This window comes from Columba livia, chromosome 7 (genome assembly GCF_036013475.1).
Source record: "Columba livia isolate bColLiv1 breed racing homer chromosome 7, bColLiv1.pat.W.v2, whole genome shotgun sequence".
Classification (NCBI taxonomy): domain Eukaryota; kingdom Metazoa; phylum Chordata; class Aves; order Columbiformes; family Columbidae; genus Columba; species Columba livia.
In genome coordinates, this window is record NC_088608.1 from 21382172 (window position 1) to 21397320 (window position 15149).

Consider the following 15149-nt stretch of genomic DNA (forward strand, 5'->3'; position numbering starts at 1 on the left):
CAGCTGCAACATGCAGGAAACATCACTGGCATCCTGCCTCACAGGAAGGGGGAACTGAAGATCAAGGTGGTCATGGTTTTTTCTCTCTACTGACTTCTTTTGTGTCAAAAAGAGTTAGAGGCGGATTCTTCCTCGTCTCTGCCATGGTACAGGAACAAGGTGCCAGCTTCACTGCTTCTTCCAACTGCTATGCAGAACCAAATGGAGAGCACATAATTTGTTACTTCGGAGAGGGCAAAGCCTGATTGTTTTACCCTGCAGTATCCAACTTCTGGGTGACACTTGGAAGAAGAATTTTGAAAGATGGACATGAACAGAGAGGTATTATTAATCACAGAATCACAGAATGTTTGGGATTGGAAGTGACCTCAAAAGATGATCTAGTCCAATCCCCCTGCCAGAGCAGGAACACCCAGATGAGGCTACACAGGAATGTGTCCAGGTGGGTTTTGAATGTCTGCAGAGTAGGAGACTCCACAACCCCCCTGGGCAGCCTGTTCCAGTGCTCTGTCACCCTCACTGAGAAGGAGTTTCTTCTCAAATTTAAGTGAAACCTTTTGTGTTCCAGTTTGCACCCATTACCCCTTGTCCTACCATTGGTTGTCACCGAGAAGCGCCCGGCTCCATATGATGTTTGATGAAGGGAAAAATTAATGGACTTGGAGACGATGTAATATAAAATTATGATGATAGAGACTTAGAAGAAGAGAGAAAAGCTACTTGAGAGAGGAAAAAAACAAAATACATGAACCGTTAGGCTTCATGGAAGAGGGAATCTTTAGTAAATTTTGAAGATTATCCTGATCATGTTCTTTAACAAAGCCTTAAATCATCTTGCAGAGCATCTTAAGATGCATGTAACATCTGTGGTAGAAAACCACTTTGAGATGCTTTGGAAGCTTCTCAAGAAGGCAAGTGGTATAGGTACCATGACTCCAAGTAAGTTTTTTTAGAAGATGAAATTATAAATGGACTAGTAATTGGAATTCCAAACCCAAAGACAAATAAAATGTATCAGGTATAATATTCCTAGCTTTTCTACAATAGGAAATACCCATGATATTGAAATTGGTATCTTAGGAGCTGGTTCCCTTTCAAAAATCACAAAAAATCTTCACTTTTTTATGATTCAAAGTGAATTTTTTTTCTAGGCCTGCAAGGATTCAGGTTTTTAAACCATTAAACCCATTATCTTTTACAAATCTACTATAAGTTTTGAAAATAATCTTTCCTGTCATAAGTTTACAGAAAATACCAGCATAAGAATAGGAAAAAAATACTGGAATTATGAATTTTCAAAAATGTTAATTGTTTAGTATGCGAGAAATTTTGTAGTTGGATTCCTGAAAAGTCAGCCTACTGGGTAGGTGACAAGAATCATAGGTAAGTGATAAATAGTGTATTTAATTAGCAAATACTTCTCCAAACAAACCTCCATAAATACAGTGTTAGATGGCTTGATGTAAATAGTTTTGCTGTGATTCATCCTTCATATTTATAAGCATATTGTAGCAAAAATAGTTGTAATCCTTCACCTGAGCAGGATTGTTTTCTTCTATATGAATGACATGGTCTAAAAAAAATTACTTTCCCTTTATTTTTCTGGGCTTCATTGTATTGCAAGAAATTATTTGTTTTTTCAGACAAATTGCACAGAGATGGATATCTCTGGATATGTCTAACATCCGTTTACATTTTCACTTTCAAATCAAGCTGATCAAGAGATATCAGAAAAATACCAAGAGATAAAATATAACACTTTGATTTTTCCAGCTCAATCCTGTAAAAACCCAAGCTTCACTCAGATATCTAAATATAGATACTATTATTTTCTCCATACTTAGAGATCTCAGATGTTTACAGGCCAATTACAATTAAATACATAATCTATCTGCTCAGACAGACTAAATCTGGGTACTTTCATTAAAATCACACTGGTTTTGTTTTTGTCAAAATAATTAATCAGTAGCTGGAAAATCGTGTTTAACAATAGCTCACATAATGCTCTGAGAGGCAGGATTACAAGCTTGTTCTCAATATCCTGTGAGTCTTCCTTTAGCTTTTTTTATATCAATGTATAGCTGTACGTAACAACAACAAAACCCGGATTGAAACCTAGGACATGCAGGAAGGGTGCAGAAGGAGGGTTAGATATAAATAATTTTCTGTGTCCTCTGAATTGTTCTCAATGGCCAGTAATGAAAAGTACCCCAAACTTCTGTTCCTCTTTTAAAGTCTCCAGACTTCTATGATGTGAACATGCCAGCTACCTCATGAATAATGCCTGCAAGACACTTAGAGGGAACCAGCCAAACATGGGTCAACAAGGAGGTGGTAAGGAAGAAAACAGTGTCCCAAAGCTTGGCTGGTACAGCAGTATGGTTGTGTGTTGGTGCCTCATGTATTTGCAGACCATCAGATTCTTGGTAGCCAGGAAACAGAGTGATAGGCACAGAGCTATTCAATTTTTTTGAGTCAGGACCTGAGACTTGTGTTGCATACAATGCTACCATAGCTTAGCTGTTCTGCAATGAGCAGTAGGTGCTAGAGGTAACCAGGTGCCATTGATTTACATTCACTGTGTTTCATTACACGTGGTGGTAGAAGGATTCACTGGAAAAGGCATGTGGAACACTGACGAAGGTGGGAAGAAAGATGGCACAGAGAGAGGGTCTACTTGAGGTGGAGGAAAATTAGGTCTTCTGACTGCTCCCATGTGTGAGATCAAGGAAATACAGATGGTAGCGTTACTGAATTCCGGAATTTGTGGCAGTAGCAAAGCTGCAGGGGAGGTTGTCACCACTGAGAGCGGTCATTTTGATGATTGGTAAGTGAAACTAGAGCCTTGGACAGAATCCTGTAGTTAAGACTTTGCTAAAGCAGAGAAAGGATGGGCTGTAAAGGTTAGCAAGTATCTAGTTATTTCTGCTCAACTCATTATGAGTTGCAGGGGCACATTTGCATGTTAAGCACAGCCCACCCAGTATCTATTTTGTGTTTGTAAAACAGAAGTGTTAGGCTCTGTTTTATTACTTATCATGTGCTCTAATCACTGACCACCAGGACAAGTAGAAATATATGTGTTGTCAGCATGTTGGCTTATTGCTCTACTTGCATGGGCTGCCTGTTTGTCTCCTGCCTGCCTGCACACAGTCCCATTGCTGCCTCTCTGCCTGCCCAAGGACATCTGGGCTTTACTCCTCAGCTGTCTTTCCCACGGAAAGATCAGTATCTACTCATAATTCAAAGTTGCTAAGATGGCGTACAAGCGTCAGAAGAGACTGACATGAGATCAGGGGGGTGGGAGGGATCTAGAAAATAGTTTGGTTTTTGTTAAGGGCAATGAGGTGGGACATCTTAGGATATGGTCTCAAGCCATGTGCCTGTGCTCTTCATTTGAGTTGTGCAGTCCTGCTCCCTGCTCTTCAGTAGGGTTAATACGTGACATAGGACAAGGTATGTGGTTTCCCTGTGTTTCGTTTGCTAAGAATGGAATAATAACATAGTACTTCTTTATAAAAGAGTCATGAGGATAAATGCTTTAATGACCATGTGCTCATATTAGCTAAAGCTCCTCCTAATACCCTCACTGTACAGTTTGGCCACCTTCTTACTCAGGGCTGTCACAAGATTTTGGTTGTTGATCCAGTTCCCATATATTTCCCCAGCTCCACAGCTGCACTCCTGTTACTCAGAAAAATATCCTGAATATGCTCCACAAACCTGGATGCTATTCTCCTTCCTCACATACCCTGTCACTGGTAAACTTGGCAAGCTTGTGGAAAATAATTGCACTACTGACTGGTGGCAGCAGAGATCAGGGAAGTGGAGACACAAAGTTTCCACCTCTTATCTAGCTGTATATATACATATATGGGTTAAGTGTCAGAGGGGGCTGCATATGCCTGTGTAGGAAACTTAGGAGTAAAATGTTATTTTAGCCAAAAAAGAATGTCTCACAGAGATGAAAACAGCTTCAATCCATCACTCAGAGCAAAGTGAACTAACTGCTCCATTCATCTTGGTATTCTCATTACTGGTGACCCCAGCATTGGGGTGCGTGAGTCCACACTCATTCTTAGTTTCTCTGGCCAGTCTCAGCACTAATGTGGTGTCTGCTTGGAGGTTGCCTTTCAGTCTCTTCACCTGGAGGGTTAGCTTTTGCTTCTGACCCCTCCCAAAATGCTGGCTTGCACAGGAAAAGGAAATAAAAAATATTCAGCCTATGACACACACAAATAGGAGCTCAGATCCTGGTTAATCAAGGGCCTGCAGGCATGTCAGCAGAGATAAATTTCTGCTGCAACCAACCGAAGTCCTGATCTCCAGGCTACTCCTACTCGGTTCCAGACATCTGACCAGTAGTGTTAGTTCAGAGGCTGTGTAGCTGTTTCTTCTTTCCTGCATACCTCCTCTGCTGCTTTCCAGTTTTTGATATTTTACTTTGAGCACTGCAAATAATGTATATAGTGGAGCAGTATATACCAAATGAAAGAACAAAGCTGACTAGATTGTGCTATTTGTAAATTCTTATAAGAAAATACTGTCTGACTGGTAGAACAACAGTAAACAGAGGAAGTGATTAGTTTTATAGATAGCGTGATCAAAATCCCTGTGAGGGCTGTAAAATGGAGAGCAGCCACTGAATTGATGACCAATGAGGCATATGGTATCTAAATTAAGAGAGACCATAGGATCTCCCAGGAGGGGGTTATCAGGGTATCAGAAAGCTGAGGCAGAAAGTTCCTTTTGTCTCTTCCTACACCAAATTCCTGAGATAAGAGAATGCTATACTAATACTGGAATCTAGATAACACTAGAAATTTAATACTTTCTCTTGAGTCTTTGCTGTAGAGTTTAATGGATAAGGCTTTGCACATTGCTGGAACTACCTCTAACCTCACTGTGTACATTTCTAAAACTTGATTTAAGAGGGATTTTGATTACTCTGTTCTCTTATAAACACTGCTTTACTTCTAGAATGCAAATGATCTTATCCTTAATTTAGAGCTGAGTAAATGAGAACAGGCAGGAGAAACTCATAAATCAACGGATAACTCTATTGCATTAAAGAGAATCATTGGCACTACAGAGCAGCTTCTTTCTGAATCACTCCATGTATAGTGATGGAAGTGAAAAAAGTAGCAAATCATGAGCTCAGTTCAGTGTTTATAAGCATCTATTCCATTGACTTCTGTAAGAATTTTGTCAGAAAAATAATATTATTTTTCAACCCCATACTCTAGTGTATTGATAAGGGATTACAGCATTTTATAAAGTTAGTCTGATGACACTGAAGAAATTGCATGGCTTTGCACTTGTTTTTTTCTCCAGACTTTCTTATTTTAAGATGAAAAATTTGGAAAATGGTTCTTTGTGGTTTAGTATGACCTCCTGAGAAGCAGTCAGTGGTTGTCAATCAGATTTCTCCTGAATCCACTTACTTGGGTTTAAAAGTGGCTCATGTGATATCATTTGGGCATTGGAGTCACAGCAACTGCAGCACTATAATCTCTCTCTCATTCCCCAGCACAAGGAATAGGTAATTTATACTAAGAATACATTTCCATTTTATTGCATTATCTGTCCTTCACCATGGACTGTTCTCTCTTCCATACGTAATGTGTGACTCTCTCAGCACAATTCTAGTAGAATACAGGGGCTCCCTGCATGTAGTGGGAAAAATAGGGATGTGAGATTTACAAAGGGAGGAAAGCCAAAAAGTGTACCCATTTTAAGGTCATTTCTTTTTGTCCTCTATCTCAGAGGTTACAGAAGTGTGAGAAAAATGATGCCATTCATTAGACTGAAGCAGGAGCCACAGCCATGCTGACTTTGAGGGGAATATCCTTTCTCCTCTTCTTGTCCTAGGTTCTCAAGCAGCTGGTCAAGCTCTTTGGCCCTAAGTAATAGGGGCTGATTGAAAAGTGAAGTGAAATGTGATTTATTCCCAAATTAGGGTTGTTTGCTTTGGTTTGGCACAGCAAGCCAGCCAGCAGGAGGTCCCTTCCTCGGCTGGGGCTCCCTGGTCATTGCTGCTTCACTTTGAGGTTCTGAGGTTTGAGCTGAGCTGGAGTAATTTATTTAATTGTTCAGTGAGGAGCAGTCTGGTAATCTCTGTGCAGGACTGAGGCAAGGAGCTCCTCTTTCCAAGCAGTTGTTTGTATGGCCATGGTTGTTTCCTTTGTAAGGAAGGGGAAGGAAGCTGACTCTACTGCATGAGAGTGTGGTGAGAATGACTTCACACCTCTACAGCTCTACAAGGATGGAAGCCATAACACAAGTATTGCATACATTTGAAAGAATTTTATAGACGATATTTTTATCTTCAGAATTGTGGAGGGCAAATTGATATTTGAGTGGATCACAGAATTTATGCATATACCTGTTTATGTATTATACTGCATCACTTAAGGCATCAACGTATGAAGTGACATGGAAACATACCATGCACTGCATTCTTAAAAAGGCCTTTATGTCAGTCTACAAGGGCAGTTGCTTTAAGTCTTTGTGTTCAGCTAAGGAGAGATAAGTAATTTTAAAACTGTAACTGAAACTTTCCCCAGTCTTCCATGGGATCCTGGGCCTGTGGTGGCAGCCAAGAAGACTGGCATGTTTTTAAAAAAATCCTCTCTTAATCTAGAAATTTGGCTTTTCTAGATCCCTCTCAAAAACCCTCCCCATGTTGGGATGCACTTAACTATGTTGTAGCTGATAGGCACAAGAAGCATCAACTGCCTTTCGTTAATATGTATGCATTCCTGGAACAAGCTACCTTAAAAGTGTTATACATAGAGGGTCTGTAGAGAGGGTCTTTAGATTATTTCCATTGGTGTGAAGACAGGATCTCTTACCCGACCCGCCTTCAATTCCGTAGTCATGTCTCAGTAGTCCTTGAAGAATAGGTTATTTCAAAAGTGATTCTTGAAATATTGAAAAAATATTATCATTAGAAAATATTTATTTTTTTCTGTACCAGAATTTTCTAAAATTAAAACACAAGGTCATTAAGTAACAGGTGTATTTTTACAGTGTTGGATTAATCCATTCAGCTAAATAGATAACAATGTGGCAGCCATATGATCATGCAATATTTATGTGTAGGTTGAACAACGATCTTTCTGTCTAAACTTTGTGCTGTTTCCAGTTTTAACACAATATAGACACAGACAGCTGTTTAATTTGTCAATAAATATAGTAAGTAACTAAAATTAATTACCGTGAGACAGTTTCTAGATAATATATTCTCTGTAGTTAAAAGGATGCAAATAACAGTTTAATTACCTTTTCATTCCATACCAAATAATTTCAAAGCAAGAAAAGAGTGGGTATATCTATCTGTACTCATAAAATAAAAGGTTCCCATCCAGTCTTCCCTAAGCAAATGCATTCCACCAAAAAATACATAGTCTTGTTTTACCTAGTGTTTCCCAAAATGAGATGACGAGCAGAATGCACATAGCAGATCCTTTTCAGCCGCTTACCAGAGTCTTGGCTGGCTTTCCATTTTCTAGAAATCCATTTCTAGCTATTGAAGTGAGGAAGAAAATGCAGCTGTGTATGCCAGAGGCAGAAAGGCATTTCTAGAGAGTTTGAAACAATTGTTTTGGACCAAAAGGTGTCCCAGGCATTCCAAGTGCAGCCAAGAATAACACTTTCAATACTGATAGTTAAGAGTCTGACTCCTTTTTAAAGGGTAAATGCAAGGGGATTAACTATATCCAAAAATGTTCACCAATGTTTCTTAAGCCAGGAGGAGGAGTCACAAAGGGCCAGCCAAGGAAGGAACAGAAGATGAACACAGTAAGATATTTAAACCTTTAACAACAGGCAGTAAAACTGCAGTGAGGCATAAAATTTGTTCTACTTTCCTTAAAGGGCAGATCAGCTTTCAAAAGTTTAGGAAATCCTCTATTAATCTTTATGAAATCCACACCTAGATTGTGAAATGTTAAGGCAAGCCGTTAAATCTGAAAGGTGCCTTTACATGTGCTGTCTTGTTTTGTGTTTTTCTTTTATGCACAGAAAAATGCACAAGATGCCATAGCAGTTTTTAATCTTTCTTTTCATCTACAAATGTTCAAATTAAACTCTGTTAAAACTTAGGAGATAAAATTGTATTACAACTGGTTTTTGGTAATCTGAAGCAAATTGACAAACCACATACACTAGCATGTTAAAAACATGAACTGGTGACTGCTCTTATTATGCTCATCATGTTGCCTAGCCTAAGAATGTCAATATGCTGAAGTAAATAATAATAATTAATGGCACATAACTGTTTGCAATGTATCCACACATGCTTGCAGCTATATACATAGGTTAATTTACCTTACTTCTGGTGAAACTTCTTGCTGTTGTGGATAGATAGTTACTTTTACTAAGGCTTTAAACAGTACAGTTTTGGTCTGAATATGAGATGATATGAAGACACTGCCTTTTGGAGTAAGCTTATTTAAAGCCTGTTCAGGTTTAAGGCCTGCCACACTCGCATCGAAAACTTGACTACAAGGCTTGGCTGAATGTTAGTGCAGCTGTTCACTTGAAAATGCTCGTGTTTCTGATTCTTTGTCACAATTGTTTCAGAACAGTATTTTGTTTAAGGCATCCCAGATCCCCAAGCTGGGGGCAGGCAGGCGGCCAGAGCCTATCCAGGCTCCCAGCATCATTCATGGTGGTGCTGGAAAAGCTGAGGGACTGGGAGGTCATAGGAGGGAGTAAGAGGTTCATGGCAGGGAACCACGAGGTTCTTGGGTGGGACCGGGGGTGTCATGAGAGGACGTGGGTGGGGAGTTCATGGGAGGCTGTGGCAGTGTGAGCCATCACTGAGACAGACTCTGAGACAGGGTGCTTGGGGCCTGAGAGGCAAAGGCATAGTGGAGGCCATGCAGGGGACCACTGACACCCAGACAGCTGTTACTCCCTGGTATTTTTTTCTCTGTTACCTGCATTCATACCAGGGTCCAAAAGAACCCTGAATGATGGGTCATTCACTCTCAGGTACCTGAATCTGAAAAATCATCATTTTGAAGACACCTGTCAATGAAGATGATGAATCATGTTTTATGTCCACTGTCTTTAGATCACCAGTTACCATCCAGCCCGGCGCAGCCTGAGCCCCTCTGGCCCGGGAGGCTGTGGGCAGGTGTCCGGGGATGAGGCAGCAGTCTCCCCCCCCGCCGGAGCAGGCAGGCGCCCGGAGGCAGCCGGGCTGGAGGAGCTGGGCCCCAGTCGCTCCTCTGCCCCGTGGCTGGAGGTCTCCAGCCCTTCTCGCATCCAGGCCGCTGGGCTCTCCCCGGGGCGCGGCCCCGCGTTGGCACCGGCCCCGACGGCGCTGCGGCCCCTGGGGACGCAAGGGCCGCTCCGGTCCCTGCAGCCCCGCCAGTAGGGCCGGTCCCCCTTCGTCTGCGGGCCGAAGAGGGGCTGCGGCAGGGAGCTCCCCGCCGGGGTGAGCTTGTCAGCGCCGCTCCGCGAACGGGCCCTGGCCCCGGCCGTGCCGCTGGAGCCCCGTCCACCGGGCGCCGCCTCCCGCGCTGCTCCCCATCTCCGGTGTCCCTTGGCTTTACAGGAGGGTGCAGCGGCAGCCTATTTCTCAGGAAAATAGTGCTTTAGTGTAACTGAATCGACATTTGGCCTTGATACCTGTATCTACTCATAACTGAAACAAATTTCTAAAATAAATATTGTACTTTGATCTTCCAGCCCTGCATTTTTAATGACAGCACTTCATTAAGAATAAATTTCAGGAGACTGAAATGCTCTGAGTTTGAACACTAATTATTTGTGCAAAAAATTATGACTGCAACGTTTCATTATTCAGCCCGTTGGTTTCTTCCAGAAATGAGAAACTATTCTCAGCTTTTAAGTAATGTGCTTTCTTGCATGCAGATTCATGGCATTTGTAGTGTGACATCTGTATAGAAAGTTGCCCAAGTTTCCACTCTTTTGTAACGTGATAAATCATTTTGGTTCATCGAGATACCTTAGGAAATAATGTACCTTAAAGGCTGGGGGAAGCCTCGGGATGTTCAGTGTCTCCTGAACGACCTATCGACTTTCGTTTATAAATATTGTTCAGATTATTAGCCTGGCAATTGTTTGATAAAACGAATTAACAGAAATCGAGGTAGGAATTGAATCGTGCACCTCGTAGGAGTCCAGAGTTGGCACAGGTTTAGGGATGTGGAAGTTTAGGGGCGACGCAGGTACGAGCTCCGCCGTTTCGCTTGTCTGGCGGGTTATTGCTCCCCCAGAGACCAGAGGTGCGGGTCAGGGTCCCCTCGCAGGGGTACCCTCCGGCTCCGACTGCCCCGGCTGCGGCTCAGACGCGAGAAGCCGGGTGCGCTCCTGCTCCAATGCGGCTCCAGTGGCGTGACTGGAGCTTGATCGATGAGCCCTGGGCAACCTGGCGGCTGAGGGCGAGTGTCCGCGAGTGTGTGCGCGCCCTGCGGCAGAGCTGCCGTTTCCCCGTCTCCTGCCATGTCCCGTGTGGACGCGGCGCAGCCCCCGCTGGATCTCGCACCGGCGATGCTGGGAAGGGGTGTTTGCGTGAGGCGGACGGAGGTGTTGGACCCCGCAAGCCCTGCACCTTCGCAGGCTGATGGGGAGCCCCGCAGCCTCACGCCTTGCCGGGGGTGCTGCCGGGCCGCGGGTTCCTGCGGCAGCGGCCAGCCCTGCCTCGATGCGTTGGTGCGTGGTAAAAGCGCTGGGTGCGGGGCGCTTACTTCCCTGCTGCCGACCTGGTGAGGCGGTTACCTGGCACAGGGGAAAAGCTTGAAGTGGCTGCTGCGTAGGGTATCAGTGTTACACGAGGTCGAGCTTTTACTTCTCCCCAGGACTCAATATGGAGCCGTGGGAGAGGACTTGGCACTTTAATCCCTTCAAAGAAACCGATCTAATTCAAGCCCTACAACTCTTGAAAGTCTTTGAGCGGACACTGATTGTTTCCACAGGAAAGCCAGATAAAGATCTCTGTGTGCTGGCGTTTAAAGAGACTTCAGTGGCGGTGTGAATACAATTGAACCCAGCGACTGCGGGAAGGATCGAGTTACCTGGGCAAACAGCACCGGAGGACCAGAGCCAGCCGGCATCTGCCCGAAAGGGCACCCTCCCACCTCCCCAAGACAGAGCTGAACCTCCTCGTTTGGTATTTGGCCAGACAGGCCGGCTTACACGTTTGCGATAGCCTCGGAGCAGATGGGAGAGCGGGGAAGAGAGGAGCGCGCTTCCAGGGCCCCTGGCGGAGCGCGGTGCTGAGCGGGCCTGCGGAGGGGCGCGGAGGGGCGCGGGGTCCTGCCTGCCGCTTGCTGGGCGGCGCAGTGCGAGGGGTCCCGCCAGCTCTGCCGGCCACTGAGCGCAGCAGCGGGTGGTGGTGTTAAGCTGTGACCCAGATGTGCCTGGTGGTGGTTACCGGCGAAATAGCCTCGCATATGGTCGAAAGAAAAGCAGCTTAGGTTCTTCATAGATACACACGTGTGTGTATACATATATATATAGATATATATATAAAGTATGTACACAGGCCGCAAGGTGAGGGGTGAGGGTGCAGAGCCCTCGGGGCCGAGTTTGGTTTTGTGGCACGAGGTGGGCGAGAGGGTGGCGGCAGAGGCCTGGTAATAGCGTCTGTGTTCCCGAGGAGCCCCCCGGACCCGTTCTCGCCCCCGGCCCAGGCCAGGCAGGCTTAGTAGAGCCGCTGAGCGCAGTCCGCCCGCCGCGGGAACACATCGCGCCTCCAGAGACGCTACCAAGGGAGACTCCTTTCTTCGTTTAAAGAAATTGTGTGTTTTACACCCGGCTCCAGCTAGGGAACAGGAAACTTTCCCCTTCGGTTTCTGTCTGGAGGGTTTGTCGGTGTGTCTGTCTGCGGGAGCGCTCGCTGCCGGTGGCACCCGCCGCCCCTCCTCCGAGCCCGGCCGGGCGCGCTCGCCGTGGCCCCGCGCCAGGCGGGGGCTGCAGATAACACGGGCTTAGCGCCGGCTGAGCGAAGCGAAACCAAACCCGGCTACCAGAGGGGAAAATGTGCGGTTGTTTGCGGAGTCATACCGAGGGCATATCCCTCAGCCTCGGGGGAAGGGCGGGAGGAGGGAGGGAGTGGGCAGGAACCACTGACAATTACTCCAAGGAAGTTTTACGACTGGGATCGACCAGCCCCGATCAGGTGAACTCGCTGTGCTCCTGTTACTTCGAGTCATCAAACACTATCAGCGGAATCTGGAGGCAGATTTCTCGGGAGATAACAAAGACACATTGTCACTTTAGAGCTCTGCTACAAATCCTTAATTGCAAGGAAAAAAAGAAAAAAAAAAAAGAAGGGGGGGGATCTAGTGTCTTGCACATCTAGTGCGAGGGTCTCCAGGCGGTAAGGGGTCCTTTGATCAAGAAAATCCAATTATTTGTGTATATACATTTCCCACATAGTGATTACTTCATTAATTGTCCCGCCTTTATCTCCTCCCTTCCCATCCCCCCTAATAATCAGTTCTTTTATCCAGACCAACAAACACACCATAGGAGCTTTGTGGATTCAAAGGATTTGCTTTCGCTTCTGAAAGAGCCGCTATTCTTTGATGATTGGGTAGCGGCAAACTTCAAAGCCATAAATCTTCCCTCTGACTGGCTGGCGGCCCAGCAAAGTCCTTATCAAATTCTTGGAGGTGATCCTGGTGCAGTCAGACAGTCCGCGGAGATCGCGCAGCGCGGGGGGGTGGGACAGGCACAGAGGCGAAGAGATCAGAGAGGAGAGAGAGAGGGAAACTGGGCAGCTCCTCGTCTTCCCCTCGGCGTCTCCATGCCTCGGCGGTGCCCCGGCGCCTTCCCCTCGCCCCGGGCGCAGTAGCCATGGCCGCAGTGGCCGTCCTCCGGAACGACTCCCTCCAGGCTTTCCTCCAGGTCAGTACCTGTGCCCGGGGCGGCTCGCAGGGCATCGCGTCCCACGGTTGTGACCCGCGTTGCGCCAGAGCAGCCGGGACCTGCCTCCTCCCTCTCGGGGCTTCACCCCCGCGGCGACCCGGGAGAGGTAGGTAGGGTCCCCCCACGGGAGTGAAGGGGTCGGGATCGAGCTCCTCGGGCCGGCAACTGCCCTCTCCCGCCAGGAGTCCGGCGGTAACTCCAGGCAACGTCCCGGGGCGGGGTAGTCCGGGGTGGGGGCTGCTCCCTGCTCGCAGCGGCCGCTTCCCCGGCGGCCCTGGACCAGCAGAAGCGGCGGGGCCAACGGCAAGGGCTGCAGGCGAGGCGGGACCAGTCTCCGGGCGGGACCGGGGGGCCGGGCCCGTTCTGCCCGCTTGGCGAGCGCTGTTTTCGGAAAGTTTGCCGGCCGTGCGGGGAGCGGGGAACGCCTCCGGCAGCGCACGGGCAGGCAGCGCGGGCAGCGGTGCACGAAGTTTCCCGCGGGTCGGCGGCGGCGGGCGGCGAGTAACGCGCTCTCCTCCCTCCTTCCCCCCCTCCCGCTCCCGCGCAGGACCGCACCCCCAGTGCCTCCCCAGACTTGGCCAAGCACTCGCCCCTGGCTCTTCTGGCCGCCACCTGTAGCCGAATCGGACAGCCAGGCGCAGCGCCCTCGGACTTCCTACAGGTCTCCTACGACCCGACGCTGGGATCTCCCTCCAGGATCTTCCACCCGTGGAGCGGCGAGATGCCGGCACACTCCCCGGGGGGGCTGCCGCCGCCTCACCCCAGCCTGGGGCTGACCCCTCAGAAGAACCACCTGCAGCCCTCCTTCGGGGGGGCGCACGAACTGCCCCTCACCCCCCCGGCGGACCCCTCCTACCCCTACGAGTTTTCCCCCGTCAAGATGCTGCCCTCCTCCATGGCCACCCTGCCGTCCAGCTGCCCCCCCGCCTACGTCCCCTACGCCGCCCAGGCCGCCCTGCCGCCCGGCTACTCCAACCTGCTGCCGCCCGCGCAGCCCTGCCGGCAGCTCTCGCCCAACCCGCCGCCTGAGGACATCCCGTGGTGGAGCATCCAGCAGGCCGGCGCCCCGGGCGGCTGCGGCCACCGCTTCCCCGCGGCCGCGGCGCTGCCGCGGAGCCTGGTGCTGGGCCACTCGGACTTCGCCCAGTACCAGACGCAGATCGCCGCCCTGCTGCAGACCAAGTCTCCCCTGGCGGCCACGGCCAGGAGGTGCCGCCGCTGCCGCTGCCCCAACTGCCAGTCGGCCGCGGGCAGCGCCCCAGAGGCGGAGCCGGGCAAAAAGAAGCAGCACATCTGCCACATCCCCGGCTGCGGCAAGGTGTACGGCAAGACCTCGCACCTGAAGGCGCACCTGCGCTGGCACACGGGCGAGCGGCCCTTCGTCTGCAACTGGCTCTTCTGCGGGAAGAGCTTCACCCGCTCCGACGAGCTGCAGCGTCACCTGCGGACTCACACGGGCGAGAAGCGCTTCGTCTGCCCCGAATGCGGGAAGCGCTTCATGCGCAGCGACCACCTGGCCAAGCACGTCAAGACCCACCAGAACAAGAAGCTGAAGGCGGCGGCGGACGGCGTCAAGAGGGAGGATGGACGCGACCTGTGACCGCCGGGCGGCGGGGCAGGACCGGCCCGAGCCCGGCGGCGGTCGCCGCGCTCGCGGGCCGAGCCGTGCCGCGCGGGTGACCCGGGCTAGGGCGCCCTGCGGCCGGGGGCAGGGTGGCGATGGGGGAAAGGGCGGTCGGTTCTCGGACTCGTGTCGGGCCCGGAGAGCTGGGGCTCGGTTGGGGGCGGTAGCAGCAGGAGCGGGGACCCTCGGGCCCCAGGACTGGACGCTCGTAGGGCCCCAGGACTGCCGCCGTCTGCCGTCGTCCCGGGACAGTCGCCCTCCCCGTCCCTACCGTCCCGGGGCGCGACTGAGAGCGGGAGTGAGGCTGCCCCAGTCGCCACCTCGGGGGATCGGGGCTTGTGGGAGCCCGGGGGTGGGGCGGCAGCATCGGTCCGGGCACACCGGGGCCCGGCCCTCGGTGCTTTCAGGGGAAAAGACTGAAGTTTTGTGTACAGGTTATTTAATAGTTCTGTTTGAATACAAGTGTTTCTCTCCTCGTCCTCGGCCCCGTGCGGGGCTCCAGCATGAGATGTTTCTGTAAAGCGACCCGCGGCTGCAGCGTGAAATAAACCCGTTAACTCTGGGGTCACGCACGGAAGGTCCCGCCGCGTCGGTGTCATTTCATCGTCCCGCCCGC

At 49.2% G+C, this 15149-nt stretch overlaps 2 protein-coding genes across 2 annotated transcripts in view; both read left to right on the forward strand.

The window, feature by feature from the left end:
* The window catches only part of MYO3B (myosin IIIB), a 249370-nt gene that overhangs the window by 214346 nt on the left and 19875 nt on the right, over positions 1 to 15149 (forward strand). The gene's annotated exons all lie outside the window — the stretch shown is intronic.
* Positions 45 to 15110, forward strand: SP5 (Sp5 transcription factor). Its single transcript, XM_065069765.1, has 2 exons — positions 45 to 12888; positions 13457 to 15110. Exons 1-2 carry the CDS (start codon positions 12838 to 12840, stop codon positions 14507 to 14509), a joined length of 1104 nt encoding a protein of 367 aa, XP_064925837.1. The 5' UTR covers positions 45 to 12837; the 3' UTR covers positions 14510 to 15110.